The 15,563-nt window shown below is 41.2% G+C and overlaps 1 protein-coding gene across 8 annotated transcripts; it reads right to left on the bottom strand.

Annotated features, from left to right (window-relative positions):
* Window positions 1-720: 720 nt before the first annotated feature.
* Window positions 721-10,034, bottom strand: LOC135448836 (alpha-1-antitrypsin-like). 8 transcript variants are annotated; one of them, XM_064715130.1, is made up of 7 exons: window positions 9,954-10,034; window positions 9,108-9,225; window positions 5,212-5,349; window positions 4,471-5,136; window positions 3,317-3,587; window positions 1,544-1,691; window positions 721-968 (listed from the first exon to the last, which is right to left on the bottom strand). In XM_064715130.1, exons 4-7 carry the CDS (start codon window positions 5,117-5,119, stop codon window positions 780-782), a joined length of 1,257 nt encoding a protein of 418 aa, XP_064571200.1. In that variant the 5' UTR covers window positions 5,120-5,136; window positions 5,212-5,349; window positions 9,108-9,225; window positions 9,954-10,034; the 3' UTR covers window positions 721-779. The 8 variants fall into 8 exon arrangements, with proteins under 8 accessions (XP_064571200.1, XP_064571198.1, XP_064571201.1 ...); XM_064715128.1 differs by lacking the exon at window positions 5,212-5,349; XM_064715131.1 differs by lacking the exon at window positions 5,212-5,349 and having other exon boundaries at window positions 9,126-9,225; window positions 9,954-10,005.
* Window positions 10,035-15,563: the final 5,529 nt, after the last annotated feature.

The following is a 15,563-nucleotide window of genomic DNA, read 5'->3' as shown; positions in this document are numbered from 1 at the left end:
CATTTGAAAGATCTCTAATTTTCCAGAGTCTCCTTTTAGGTTTTCCACAAATCTCTGCTGACAGTATGCTTGAGTTATTGCCATCCAAATACCTCACCTTCCCATTCAGCTTCACCCTCCTCCTCACCACTGATGGATACATATGTGAGGAGCCAGTAACTCCATCTAAATCTGTCAAATTGGTAACACGTGGTGAAAATCAGATTCAAGGCAGATTTGATCCTCCTGCTCTCTTTTAAGCTGCAGAAACTCTGGAAAATTTGCTGCTAGATTGCTACTAAGAATGATAAAAGGTTTTTGGTACAGAAGGCTGTTGAGGGCAGCTTTTCACATTCCCAGTGCTGTCTCCATTAGGAGCTTCAGGTTTCTGTGACCCTGCAGTGTTGATCCAAGTGTTCCCATCTCAGATTTACTTATGGTAAATTGCAACCACTTCTGCTTAGTTTGCAAGAATGTTCATAATTTTACCTCTGACTACCTTGCATTAAACAGGAGTCTTCCATTGTAATATAAACATTTCTTTCCAAATGCTGGCAAAGCTTAGGTCTTTCCTTGTCTTTCAGTCAGGTAAAAAAGGCATTATTTTCTAGGTGAATTTAAAACAATTTCTTTCTTCCTCTTCATGAAATGTCATGGTCAATACCAATAGATTTTGATGACATAAAATAAAAACTGTTACTAACAAAGAACGATATATGAGCTGGTACAAATGGAAATAAATCATGTCATGCATTTTCACATCTTTAATTAGTAGTAGCAAACAAAATTCATATGTCACTTCAACTAGTTGGGTTGACTATTTTTCCTATGAAGAGTGTACTGTTTGTATCTCTGTCAAAAATCAGCATGAGGAAGGGGTGGCTGAATTCAATGGTTGGAGGAAGAGACATTGGCATTATTTCAACAGCAGTTGCTGCTGCTGCCTCAGTACCTTTCTCATCAACATCCAGAGAAGCCTTGTGGACAACCTAGGAAAAAAGAAAATAGAGTCACTCTGGGCAGTCAACAGCCCCTTGAGAAATTAATCAGAGTCCTTTTAAAGCAGCTCTGCTTTGGGGGATCCACTGAGAAGTGAGTAGAGGCAGAAGACTCTATTGTTGTGGTCATGGCTGCTTAAATGAGGGTTAGGATGGGGCTATGGAAATCTCCTAAAAAAAGTCCAAAATACTGGATGAAGGATAGAGCTCCACCTGTAATTGTGTGTCTGTGCCTCCAAAACTGAGTCTGCAGGGTGAGAAGGACAGGTTGTGCTGTGCCTGGAAGCATTGATGGTTTTCCTTGAGGAGTCAGGGGTTGATGCTCCTCTCATGTTTCAGATACTGCCCAAAAATATTTTGGCCAATACTATTCTTGGTAAAAAACAGACATGCAGCAATATAATCTGATCTCCAGTGTCACCAAGGGCCAATCTCCTTTTGTAGCTTGCAGGCTGAGGCCTGGGTGACCCAGCTGCAGGCAAGGTGGGAATCTGGGAGCTGTATATACCTGGTGTTCCTGGATGCTACCACTGATGGGTTTTCCTGCATGAATGGAAAATACTTACTTTGGAAACCTTCAGATCTGGGGCGCCAGTGATGCCAGAGAGATCTGCCTGGTCGGTGAACACATCCACAATTCCCATCTTCCTAAGGGTGTTACTTATTTCATAGCTCCCAGAAATAGAAAATTTGGGGAAATAGAGGTTCATAGATCTGTTAGGTAGAAGAGAAACACAAAGCGTGGTGAGAAGGATTTTTCAGCAATATAAAGGATGGTGAGAAATCTGTTTAATTCCCATGAGCATCAAATCCCAGGGGTTTGGACCCTGAGTGTACAGTGAGCAGCAATTCAATTGCTGGTGCTTCTCATGGTGATAGAAGAACTATCATACTTAATAATAAAAATAGCAATCATAATAGTATTTATCTGGTGTTTTTTCCAGGAAATCTGAGAGCACTCTGCTAAGTAGAACAGTAGCAAGAGCCCCTCTTTACAGGCAGAGATAAAGGATAGCCCATGATGCTCAGGAAAGTGGAGAGCTGAAAAGAAGTCCTGACAAAGTCTGCCTGGGGAGAAGCGTGGCAAATCCCAGCATTTCAAATCAAATAAGTATTTTTGGCATAACTGGGGCATTTGGCATGTCCCCAGGAAAGGTCTGCTCCCTGCACATTTGGATTCCATGTCCTCTAATTGTCTTCCTCCTCTGGGCTGGCCATGATCAAGTTTGCCTTTGACTGTGAGCTGTCTGCAGGCAGCTCCTGCTCAGTGTGATTTCTCTTGGGTTTCTTTTCACACCCTGTCCAGGGGTCCTCAGTCACCCACAGCAGTGATTACCCTTTAGGTAGCTCAAGTCTTTTGCTGCTTTGCAACAGAACAGTAAAACAGAAATTGCCATTTGGTTCTCACAGTTTCTTCCACAGAGAACTTATTCCTATATTCATCCTCAATGACCTTGCACCACAAATTCATTTAGATAAGGGTTTTTCTGATATTGCAGCTGAGAATGATACATTCTAATTTTGATATTTGAGGTATCCCATTATTAGCTCATATTCAGTTTGCTACCCATTATGTTTTTACTAACTGTGCTGGTATTTCTGTGATGATGCACTGAGATAGATGGGTGTGAACTGCACAGCCTTATTAATTGTGAATTAGGGCAGAGCTTGGTAAATTAAGCATGTATTAACTTGATATTACTCATCTACTGTTGCTAAGATCTCTCCCAGACAAACAAGGTTGTAAAATGCATTAGCTGATGTTGGTGTCAATGGTTGAAGGTAACAGAAACTCATTAGATATTTATAGTTTCAAAATAAAATGCCAGAAAATCAGGACACCCACAATTAATCACTTAATTTCTAACAACAACTGAATGCTGCAAGATAATTGTGTAGGACATATCATGCCTGTAAGCACTACTAGCTACTGTGTAAATTATGCTTTATTTAGGGTTCAGACTTATGTCTGAGTCCCATAAGAGTGACATAAGAGAGGAAAAACACACTAGCTGAAATCTCAGTATGGAAGATTTGACTTAAAATTGCAACCATTCCTTTCAGTCCGTGGAGTGTTTTAGAAACACCAATATATGCTTGCTATTCCTTAGAGAGGAATAGGATGGTCTCTGCTCTGGTTGGGAGAGCTGCAAGTCACTCTTCCACCAACAAAAGAATAGTTAAATACCAACCAGTTGCAAGATTTTTACAACTAGGGCGCACGAGCCAAAAATAACCCACTCAGTTCCCAGAATCACCACAATCACAGTGTTTGCATTCCCCAAAAAGAAAAAATACTATAAATTAGGTGCCACTCCAGCTGACTGGCAGGAGATTACCTCTGGAAGAGATGGTCTGACCATTTCTGGATGGTTTCCTTGTCCAGAGTTTGCTCTAAACTCTTCATTTCCCCTTTTGCAGGCAGAACCAGAAATGCAGTAGCACTGCCATTATAATGCAGCCGTACCACAGTGCATGACAGCTCCTCATCAAAGTAGAAGTCAAATCTGCCCATCTGGTACATCATAGGGACTTTCACAGTTGTTTCAGCATCCACAAAGAACTCCCTTTCTTCAGTATGCTCTGCTTTGAAAGGCTTTTCCCAGCTGCCTGATACAGAGAAGGAGAATTTAACTGAATATCCAGTGTTTTATCTCATCATAGTCTAAGTTTTTTATAGCTAGTAATAATATTCACCTGTTTCTCCATGCATTAAATACTGAATTTTCAAATGTGACACTTTAGAATGTGTATCACATTAATGCAAGGATCTTTTACCTGTTCAAAAAAGTGCATTATATTCCACTTTCAATTTATGTTTCAGATGCCAGTAATGAAATAATTAGGTGGGGTTTTCTGTACCTACCAAAACCTACAAGGTTTTCTGTTCAGGAGATCTATGTGGGCTTTCTGTAAACATCATCTATGTACTCATATACTGCATGCAATTAATTTCTATTGACTTTAATAATATTTGTAGATAAAATATTGTACGATCTCATATCTGACTGGTGTTATGTCAGGCTTAAGGACACATCTAACCCACATCAGAAATGCACATTGTTTCTGCTTTGTTCCTTAAAATGTTCCCCCCCCCATTTGTCACTAGCTTCTCCCATATATAGATGTTAGTGTGCCTGTATAAAGGACTCTGATAGGGGGAAAAAAGGAGTATGTAGTAAATTAGGCTATTGAATCATGCATAATTTAAAAAGAGTCATGAGGTCATATATGAGTCTAAGTGCCTTCACTGAAAATGAGAAGAATATGGGACAATTGGAGTTACAGTTAAACCCAGGAACACCAGCTCAGGCTGCATAGGAGGCTGTGGCTGTTACCCCTCCATCATCTCCACTGTGCCATTAGGGGATCTTCTGGCCTTCAGCAAGGAGCATTGGAAATTTTCCCCAGACCAGTTTTCAGTTGAGGTAGGTGACATTAGATTTGTTGATAAGAATGAATAGTGAGAATGTGAACCCTAGAGGAGACTTACCTTTAAAGAAAACAAAGCTAGCCAGAAGCATTACAGTTTGTGGGTCCATGTCCTTGACCAAATTAGTAATTTTCCCCTGTGTTTTCTTCTCTATATAATCATTGATCTGCTTTTCAGCTTCTGTGGGTTTGTTAAAGTCAGTTGTAAAAGCATCCAGCTGATACAGAGCCTTAGCATCATCTGAAAATGTTTTTAGGAGTTTCAGCTTCTCTGTTACAAAGATGGCATTCCCCATGTTGAGCTGGACTCCACCCTCAGGATGGTTCAGCATGTGGATTAGGTTGTGGAAGCCTTCATGTATCTCTTTCTCCTGAATCTCTGTAAGGTTGAAGGCGAGTCCTTCCAGGATCTGAGACTTTGTGGCTGATCTGGCCCCGAGGGCCAGCACTGCAAAGGCAGTGGAGATGCTCACAGGAGAGAAGAAAATGTTCTTATTTGGTGCCTCCTGTGCCGCCTCCCTAAAAAACTGGAATGCAAAGTCAGCGTTGTTGGGCACAAGTCTGAGGCAAGCCATCGCTTCACCTCCATGATGTATGTGGTGTTTAGGGTCATTTGGGTCATGTCCATTGTGGTCACTGGGTGGGAGCTGACTGTGGGCAACAGTGTGAAACCCAGCCAGCAGCAAACTTAGGTAGAATGTGGTCTTCATGTTCTTGTATTAAAATCCTACAGGAAAAAAAAAGGACATGATGTTACTGAGGTAAATAATTAATTAAGTAGAAAGAGTTATTCTCTCATTACCACTGAATCAAAAAGTCTTATCTCTTTCTTTTGTCCTCAGTTTCCATGATCTCCAATTCTTGCCAGAATTTTTTTTAATTTTCCCAGGCCTCCTGGCAAGTCTCCGCCAAGTCTTTCTGCCACCCCCACCCTAAATACCTGCAAAGACAAAATTCAGCATGGATTAGTTGAATACACAGCACCCTCAGCAGGCTGGAGAATGGAGCATGTCCCATCACAAAACACCTCTTGGCTAATTGCTGGAAGGCTGTGGTGCAACTCTGCTTTTGACATTAATGGTCTGAATAACTTCTTAAAATTTCATCATAGAAGAAGTCTGGTATCTTGTGACTTAGGGGAGAAAGAGGAAATTCATGCAAGTGAGCAGCAATCAGTAGCTACATGGAAACAGAATCTGAGCAAACAGGCAGGCAGAAGATCTTTAAATAAACTTTTGGTCAGGTTGATAAGGTATCCCATTTAAAGAAAGGACAAATAATGAGGGCTCTTCTTCAGTAGCAAACCACATATAAACACCTACCTCTCTAAGGAATAGGTGAGTTTTTTGCTGAATAGAAAAAATGTAATATTTTAAATAAGAACCTGAAACAATGTGCTGTCTCTTACACAAAACTGTTGGAGTGGGTTCATATTCAGCACAGCAGAAGCAGTCAATGCCATTAACAAAGAACAAGGCCTTATTTTTATCAGCTGCTCCGCTGGTCAAAGGGTGAAACGTTTATCAATTTGTTACACTTGGCTGTGGTAGCCACGTTTCATTGCAGAGCTGATACTCTGCACTCTATAAGCGCTTAAAAAGAGACCTTGGAAATGGGGTGTGAATGTCCCAATAGGCCTCATTTCTGAGGAGGAATCTAGGGCAAAGAAATGGTGCAAGAGTTGCACAGGGTTTGAGGAGATAATGAGCCAGATTTGCTAAAATTGTGCACAGAGAGACATATTACACCAATTGCACCTTTCATCTCTGGCATGACTCAACTTAAGAGCCTCATCAAAAAGTGCTATGCTTATGGTCCTGCTTTCTCTACATCATCAGAGGGAGCAATTTATATTAGTAGTTGAATATCCACTTATAGATAGACTCATGAGAACAACAAGACATTTTCAAGCTATAATCAAATATTCAAACATTTACATGTTTGTTATAAGTAATTTTAAAAAGCAGGCTTAGTTGCAATAACAGCATTACTGACAAGTGTAAGAACTGTAATGGTTGGGTTCTTGGTAGCTACATTTTCAATTACTGTACACAGTAGTTTTAAGTTGCAGTTTGATCTCTTCTGATTTTGACATTGAAATAATTCTTGATGTATCTAGATAGTTGTATCTCAACACTAGAGCTCCAGTTCTGAGTTTTAAGAACTATTATCAGTGAGCCAGTGTATTAGTCAGACTTTGAAGACAAATCAACTCCCAAACAAAAGCATCAGAGCTAAGCCTAATCTATTTCCACATACCCAGCAGGCTGATTCAGAAGCTGCCTGTGGATAAATTATTTACTATGAACTATTTACTCAGCTGCAGTCATAATTTATTAAGAAGAACATGAATTCCAAAAAAGAGAAACATTTCATTTTAAACATAAGTTGCCACCTGTTCTCTATCTCATCACATTTAATATTTATTACAAAATATGACACCTGATAGTTTGGCTTTTCTATATGCCTCAAAATGCCAGTTCTATTTATTTGGAATGCAAAGCACAAAGGGATTTTAACTGTCTTGACCTTAAAATTGTGGTGAAAGGATATAGAATGGTTTTGCTGTAAGGATTCTGTAAAATATCAATTACAGTTCTCTGAAGGCAATTTTCCTTATCCTGATATTTTTTTCTCCATGTAGTTACAACATGTTCACATTTTGTGGTTAATTTATGTACTTTCATGGAATTAATTTCATTTTATTACAATTCTGAATTCACAGATAATTAAATACAATCTGAATCATCCATCTGTTACTCAGTACTGGCCAATCACAAACAGTCAAGACTCATGAGTCAGACCTCACAAAAAATCTTGATAATGGTTTGTTTTAAAGGCATAAGATTATGAAAGACTTAGCAGCTGTATTTTGTAGAGGTCTTTTTTTGTTGTTAAAGCTTTCAAGATACAAGTGGTCCTCTTCATTAGTCCCTGTTTTGAAACCTAAAGGTACTTTTATAATAAGATTTGCACCCTCTCAACCTTCAGAATATGAATTGTGGATTGTTATTTCATATTTGATACTTACTATTTCATTTCATGTTATTGTGGCTTCTGGGTTAGCAAGTGATCAACCACTGACAAATTGACAATAGACCATTTCAGCAGGAAACTGAAGATGCAGATTCTCATATGGTCTTAGAGACTGATGGATTTTCCTATGGAGCACAGTTGCTAATGATTTATTAAAAAGCAAAGGGCTGAGAGCCTGTGCTGTAAAGCCTTTAGGAAATTTCCAGACAGGAGGAGTTAAGCTTGCAGAAAGCTCTTTAAGACCTTTACTTTTATGATTTCCAGGAAAAAAACCCAGTTTATCCATCAGCATAGCAGTAGGAGTGAAAAGCACTTCAATTCTAGTTCCAAATCTAGTCTGACTTGTTGAATAGCCTGGAAGGAAACCTGTGAACCTCTGCCTCTTTTCTTTGTGTGTGTTACAAAATGACAGTTTATTTGTGGTGTTCAAGAATAGGTGTCTTTAAAGAAGAGCTTTCAATTAAACCAGACAATGATACAAGAGCATACCAGCAATTGGAAGACAGTGTTTGCAGCAATTTATCTGTAATAGACTTGATGATAACATTTGCTGAATATATTACTTCTTCCCTAGCACAATATGCCCTACCATGCAACTCAGAAAGAAAATGGAGAACACTGGGAATAGCTAAAGTTACCTTAGAATAATTCCACCAGAAAACCTGGGAGTGGGCTGGACTGAGTTTTCTGACTGACAGAACTTGCTTCTTTATGGATATAGGTATTTTTCCATTTTAGGACTGATTTCTTTCCCTATGATTGAAGAGGTTCTGGAGACAACTTTATGCCTTTAGAGTGCCATGTAATATTCCAGGAAATGAATATTCATCCCATGCTACTCCCATAAGGGGTCCTCACTGATAATCTAATTTCAGGCAACATGAAAATTTGCCCTACTTAAAAACATATGAAGGCATAAATAGAAAAGCTGTTTGCTCACCAGATGGTGCTGCTTCCCTCCTGATTGTTTCTGAAGAAGGAAATCTGAGAAATTTGTTTCCCGAAAGCACTGTGGGGGCACCAGACACATCAAGTCACAGCACCACAACCACCAGTGGTGTCTGCTGAACTAAATATCAGCTATTTAGAGACTTGTAAAAAGAATCACCCAAGCACACACACAAAAAAAAAAAAAAAAATCACAAAAGAAAGACTTGACTAGCCAGATCTGTGTGTAAGACCATGACCTCAGAAACCTGGCCAGGCTTCTGAAGTGATAAAGCTTCATAGGTCCAGGCTTTATAGGTCCAGGGCCACCTATTCAAAGGAGCACCACAAACTCACGTGTGCCTTCCTGGCTGGCCAGAAAGCTCTGCTTATTTAATCATATGCACCTGAACAGGTTCAGGGCCTGTTCCAGATGATCATCTAGACATTCACTTCTCTTGTTTTTCAGCGTTTTGATACCTCTATGCCTGAGGCCCTGAGGAGATTGCAAACACAAGCCAAGGCCATTGGACTGTTCAGAGAATCCAACCACTATGAATATTGCATTAAAAGTAATTCCTTTTGCAGCAGAAATGTGGAAACCTAGTTGCCTAGTTTACATAATCCTTTAGAAATGCATGTGACTGTTCATTCCCAGGGCTGTTTTGTGTTTTTTCTATCTTCTGTGAGCCAGCTGAGCATTGGAGAACTCACCCAGAAAGTGGCATCACTCACCTCCAAGACTGCTTTTACCTGGAAACAGGTGAACATGAGCTCTCACTCTTCTACCAGGCCACCATGAGTGTTTGCTGTTGAACCAGAGTCACTGCACACACTCAGGGATGAAGCATCACTGACTCCAAGAGAATAAAAAAAGTAGACAAAAAAGAATGAGTGCAGTGGTAAGGATAGAGGGGATTCTCTTCTCTCTGCAAGAACAGATCAGACCAGGTTCTCAGTTTCTACATTCCTGTGTACACCTAACCACAGGCTGGTTTCTGGCTCATTGAATGTTGACCTCCTTGTGATCTTCTGAACATGTGAAAATCACCAATTTCTCCACTTCCCTCTCAATGGACCTGATGATTACCTCAATCTAAAACAGAAGTAGACATTAGATACACCATTCCCTAAGCGATGGTATTTCTTGTAGACCTTCAGTATAAAAATCACCAGAATTACTTAAAAAAAACCCACAAATATATTAAACAAAGTTCTAAGCACCCATCTTCAGACTTTTAATGAATCAGGGCCTATTTCTAGCAGGAGGTACATCGGGGAAAGTCCCCCTTTTAGGATTTCTTGGCTCCAGAGACCACCTTGCTTTCTGATAAGACACTCTGCTCTGCTTTTAGATTCTCAATCCTTCCTCCAATGACCTGACAATGTGTGGGCAACTCATTCCCTCAGTTGTGATGCCTATGTCCTTTATATCCAGGTGCCACAATAAAAACCTCATTATACAGAACAGATTTCAGTATAAGATACAACCCTAGAAAAGATTTAAAATGGATTGCCTTCAACAAGAGGAGACACTTTTAAAGTCTCTATAGGAAGCAAAAAAAAAAAATCACTACTTACAGCAGCTCCCTAGGATCCTGCTGTCTTCACCAGGACTACTCTGCAGCTCCCTCTCTTATTTATACAGTTGAATAGCATTATGAAAGCAAAACGTCCTCTAGAAAACATTAACCAGGACAGACAAGTGCTATTACTTTAGGAATGGTGCCGAGTAAACAGTGAAGACAATTTTTCTGGGCAGGCACCTGATTTTTGCTGTATATGCATGGCCAGACCTGGCCTTTTCTTAGAACAGTCCTAAGAATTGCCTGCATTTCTACACATCCTCCTAATGGGAATCTAGCTACTCACTCTGGGAAATGCTTCACAAGCATCATTAACTTCTGTAAACTGCATGAGTTCATACAGTAGAAGTAACTGAAGTCAGTGAAATGAAACATATACCTAATACTAGACATGAGCCTAAGGAAAAGACAGCTGTGGATGCATGCTGCAGCCAGATCTCAATTTAGTATTTTTCAATGAGGTATTTTGCTTCCTCTATACCAGACTTTTAATAGTTTTTATTTGGCATATTTGTTTTAAATGGTACACTATTTCTTAATTACCTACATTGCCATTAATAGGGGCCAATTTCTAGGGACATCTCTTTTAAAGTTAAAGCTGCAGCACTGATGTTTGTAGTGGCTGGGGGTTGCTGTAGGGATGGCAGGATGGTGGCAGAGATGTGCATCCAGGACCCTGTGGCACTCAGCACCTCAGCCACAGTGATGTCACCTGATGCCTCAAGCAGCAATGGATTGAAGGACAGGCTGTTGCCTTGTACTCACAGTGGGGGCTGGCACAAAGTGCCAGCACTGCCAAAAGGCAGACAGGGAAGGGCAGGCAGGACACCAGAGCCGGCTCTCACACAGAGCTGGACCCTATGGTCAGGCCACCCATGTTTTACATGACCCCCTGTGAGGGTGTGCTCCTGCAGCAGCCACAGGGGCTTGTGCTAATGTGGGTATGACTGAGGGCTTGGAAAACTCACAGGTCAGTGCCCCAGTGAGCACCTTCCAGCCAGGAGGATCATCCCCTTGAGAGGTAGGGGATTCAAGGAGGAAAGGTGCTATACATCATGGAATCATTTAGGTTGGTAAATAAATCCAAGACCATCCAGTCCAACCATTAACCCAGCACGGAGAGCTCCATACTAAACCTTGTACATGTCTGTTAAATACCTCAAGGATGGTAATGCCACCACTTCCCTGGGCAGCCTGTTCCAGTGTTCATATTCCTTTTGGTGAAGGAATTTTTTTGAATATCCAATCTGAATGTGTCCTGGCACAACTTGAGGCCATTTCCTGTTTTTCTGTCACTTGTTACTTGAGAGAAGAGAACAACACCCACCTTGGTGCAACTTCCTTTCAGGCAGTTCTGGAGTGTTATTAGGTCTTCCCTGAGCCTCGTTTTCCCCAGCATAAATAACCCTAGCTCCTCCAGCTGCTCCTCCTAAAACTTGAGCTCCAGACCCTTCACCAGCTCTGTTGCCTTTCTCTGGACACACTGAAGCACCTCAATGTCCTTCTTGTAAAGAAAATGCCTTTTCTTGTAGTGCATGTTAGAGAAGGAATCTTTCAGAAAGAAAAGCTTACAATTACAGGATAAATATTTTGGAAGGATTTTCCTCTGGGCCATTCCTCAGGGGTTAGCAATGTATGGAAGCATTTCTTCTCCTCTCTTTTCCAGCCTGTATGCCTGCACATGTGAAACTACCAAAAGGTACAGCATGGAAGGTTCTGTGCATTTAGGGCTCTTGGAGCTTCTGCCAATCCTTTCCTTCCTGGCTTACTTTCCTATCTCTTACCTGTGCAAAGATAAGCATAATAGTTCAATAGAAGTTTTGATCCAGACTGCTAGCAAATGTGTTTGAATTGTTTACAGACTGAAAAAAGCAGCTAGGCACATGTAGCCTGTTTTTCTGTAAACAAATGAACAATAGCTTCTCAGCTTACAGAAGCTACCTAAAACATATTCAGACTGAAGATGAGTAACACACTGAGAGAAAAATGAGAGCACAAAAGTTCAGCCATGAGTAAAGTTGCCAAAAAAAAAAAAAAAAAAGTGAAGGAAAACCAAATCAACTTAATATGACTTTATTTAAGAGCAATTTATTCTTGCAATTGGAAGTGCCATTCATCTGCTAAAATTTGCGTGGGAGTGCAAGATGGAAAATGAAGTAAATAAAATCTAATCTATATCAATCTCCAATGTGATATCTGTTTTCTTTTTCCTCATCTATATAACAGTTTCATCCAACCATGTAAGCCATCCTGAAATTTACTGAGACTCTCTTTCAATATTTGATATCAGAATTTGTTGCATAGGAACTTGTAGCTCTTTTTTTTATGCAGGCAGTAAGATTATACAGCCACTGCTTTGGCATTCTGAAAGACAGCAATCCTTCAATTTGGTACTCTTGGTCTCCAATATTGGGTGTCTTATTACTTTGAACAGTAAGTTACTCTGGAGTTTTAAATTATTATTATTATTATTATTACTATTATTATTATTATTAGTAGTAGTAGTAGTATAAGATCTTAATAATACTGTATCATTTTTTAGTGAATTGACAACATTAACTGGAGTCATCCAGTATGAATTCCCTTGAAATCAGGTTGACTGTAGTCCAAAAAGACTTAATTATGTAAATTAGAATAACTGTATCTTGCTTCTCTAGTAGAGAAACACTTTCATATTTTTAAAATATTTGACTAATTTCTCTAAAAGCCATTTAAAAACACAATGGGTTGTTGCTGTTCTGCTGATGCCCTCTGGAGTACAGAGAGCACAGAGTCCCTCCTATGAGAGTTCTGAGAGTAAATGTCAGCGTGGAGCTGGTGAAAGCTGCATCCCACTCTGCCCTGCCAGGCTAGATTAAATTTCTGGAGCTCTGTGTTTCAGGAGGAAAGGCACTCGTGGTCACATGAAACAGGTCAGTAGTGACCTGCTGGAACTGGTGCCAATACAGATCAGGTGCAATTGTGTCAAGTGCCCTCTCCAGTGCTTCCAAGTGAGAATACAGCAGGCCTTCACCTTCAAATTCCTCCTTCTTTGCTTTTATGCTGTGCATTGGTCTTGCCCCCACAGAGTAGGTCTGGGCTCACTCCAAGGGGGAATGTCTTGCTCAGACAAGAATTCTAGCTCCAGTGAGGGAAGGCACATGTGGTACTGTCCCCTGAGCTCCTGCAGTGAGGCCCTTCCCTTATTGCCAGTCCATCATCAGTTCCTTTCTGCAATGCAGTCAAGACCTTCTGGGTCCTGAGGAGAGTTATGTTCTATCACTTCCAAAATCTGGTTTGGAGTCTGCTTCCTTCTCTTAGGCTGAGGTGTACAGTTACTTTACCCTGACCAAAGTACAGGATGTTGCTGCCAGAGATGTCTCATCCCCCTGCATCCGTGCCATCTCTCCAGGATGGCTGATGGGCTCTGGGGGCTGGAGCCCAGGACAAGTGAGGAGAGGCTGGATGAACAGGTCTTTTCCAGCCTGGAGAAGGGAAGGCTAAGGGAGAGACTGCACTTGCTGTCCTCTCCCACATAATGGGCTATGCTAAAGAGCAGATGGAGCCAGAGGTGCTCAGTGGTAGAAGCAAGTTGTGGGATGCAAGCTGCAGCAAGGGAAACACCAATGAGATCTATGGAAAGGAGTGTTCACAGGGAGGTGAAATACAAGGACACTTCTCTGTATGAGGCCATGAAACTGCTGTCCTTGAAGACATCCAAAACCTGCTGGACATGGCCCTGAGCAACCTGAACTAGATTCCAGGCTGGTGCTGCTGTGAGCAGGTGGTGGGATTGGATGACCTTCCAGCATTGGAGGTGCCTTCCAACATAAATCATTCTACTTTTCTAACAAGAAATGACTCTGAAACCATGGTCTCAGGAGTCCCTGTCTCCACTTACACTGTAGGTTTTAATTTCATCCTGCAGGGAAACTCCTCTCTGCTTCTCACCACATGAGTTCAGAGGCTTTTCCGTGGAACACTCAGCTCTTTGCAAGGTGTCATCTCCCTGGTCCTCAGGCATGCCCCAACAGATCCAGCACAAGGGAAGCAGGCAGGCTCCCTCCTGGCTGCCCAGACACAGGCTCTGCCAGAGGAAGGCACACAAAGTGCACACCGAGAACAAACAAATCTGCTGGCCCATCTGCTGTGCTCCAGCACGCCACAGCCATGGCAGGTGGCTCACACCCCTCCATGGTGCTGCCTGTGCTCAGACTTGCAGCACTGCCCAGGACTGTGCTCTCCTCCTCAGAGACTTTGACACTTCCCAGTACTGACTGAATCTCAGCAGGAATCCATGTAGCTGCCTTAATTTCCCTAGTCCTGCCTGTAATTCAGGCCTGCTAATGATACACTTTCTGTAGCCTATGTGGTGGAGAGATGGAAATTGGTGAACCTTGGAACAGGTGAGCTTGAACGGGCTACTTTGAAAAGTTGATATGAAAGAAATATTTGATATGGCCATTTTCTTTCACATATGTCTGTTAAGATGGTAAGTTTTCAGATGTGTCCTTAGCAGAGGTGCTCAAGAAGTTAGGATTTAATTCCATTTACTTTCTAGGGGTGCAAAAAGCATAACTGCAAGTGTCTCAACAAGTCTGATTGTTTGCTGTCTTCTCTTAGGACAAGCTAAAGCATCTCCCAAGATGAAGCTGTACGATTGCAGTGGGGAGAGCTATCTCTGATAAAATTCTTTAGCACAGGAGAACACAGTTTGGAAAATGTTCAAGTACACACTCATTCGTCTTGCACATATACATTTATTATTGAGTAGATTTATGTTCTTCTTTCTTGAGCCAGAACGAATGTTGAAAGTTCTTTACCTTTCATGTGGAGAAATCTCCTTCCTCTCTGTGTCTGTTTGCAATTGCTCCCTGTGGAGAACTATAGCAAAGAGGAAGATTCAGTGATCCTGTTGTTTATATGCTCTAAAACTATGTGATCTGAACATATTCAGTGTTAGATCTTTATTTTAGTAATGGTTCCTTCTTTCACCAAGGAAGGTCCTGGGTTTCTGCAGATTTAAAATGTCTGCACATCTCTTGCCCTGAGCTGTGAGATATGGTTCATAAGAGATTTAAACTCTAGAAGCTGCTCAGGGGTCATCAACTTCTGTACATGTCCTGTGGAAACGCTTTCTGCTTTCAAATCTCTCCTTCAAAGGCCCATCACCTCTGCTCAGATACCTTTAGATTTCTCTGAAATGGCTAGGAAATTGGAGATTTACAGAAATTGGAGACAACACAAATACCCAGCAGATGGAAAACTAGCTCATTATTTAGCTTGATTTTAAATCCCGTAAGTCTACCATCTCTTGTGTGTTAGACTGATTGCTCCAGCATTTGCATTGTCTTCTTACCCCCAGAATCTCTTTTTTTGGTCTCATCTTCCATATGTAGTGATTATTAGGAACTTAGACACCTCAGAAATGGGACACTGCAGGTGGTAAAACCTGGAATTCTTGTCAGGGCTGTCACATGCCAGGCCCCTCAGGGGGACACATTAACTGCAAACTCCTGCAGTTAGGAAATGTCAGGATGAAGGTGGCAGTGTTCTGCTTTTTGGTGAAGGATGGGACTGGTGGAGTCCTGCTCCACTGAAGTGATTTGATGTGATATTTCTCCAG

The sequence above is a fragment of the Zonotrichia leucophrys genome, chromosome 5 (genome assembly GCF_028769735.1).
Source record: "Zonotrichia leucophrys gambelii isolate GWCS_2022_RI chromosome 5, RI_Zleu_2.0, whole genome shotgun sequence".
Lineage (NCBI taxonomy): Eukaryota > Metazoa > Chordata > Aves > Passeriformes > Passerellidae > Zonotrichia > Zonotrichia leucophrys.
The sequence above is the reverse complement of the archived record's forward strand: the minus strand, read 5'-3'. Positions and strand labels throughout refer to the sequence as shown.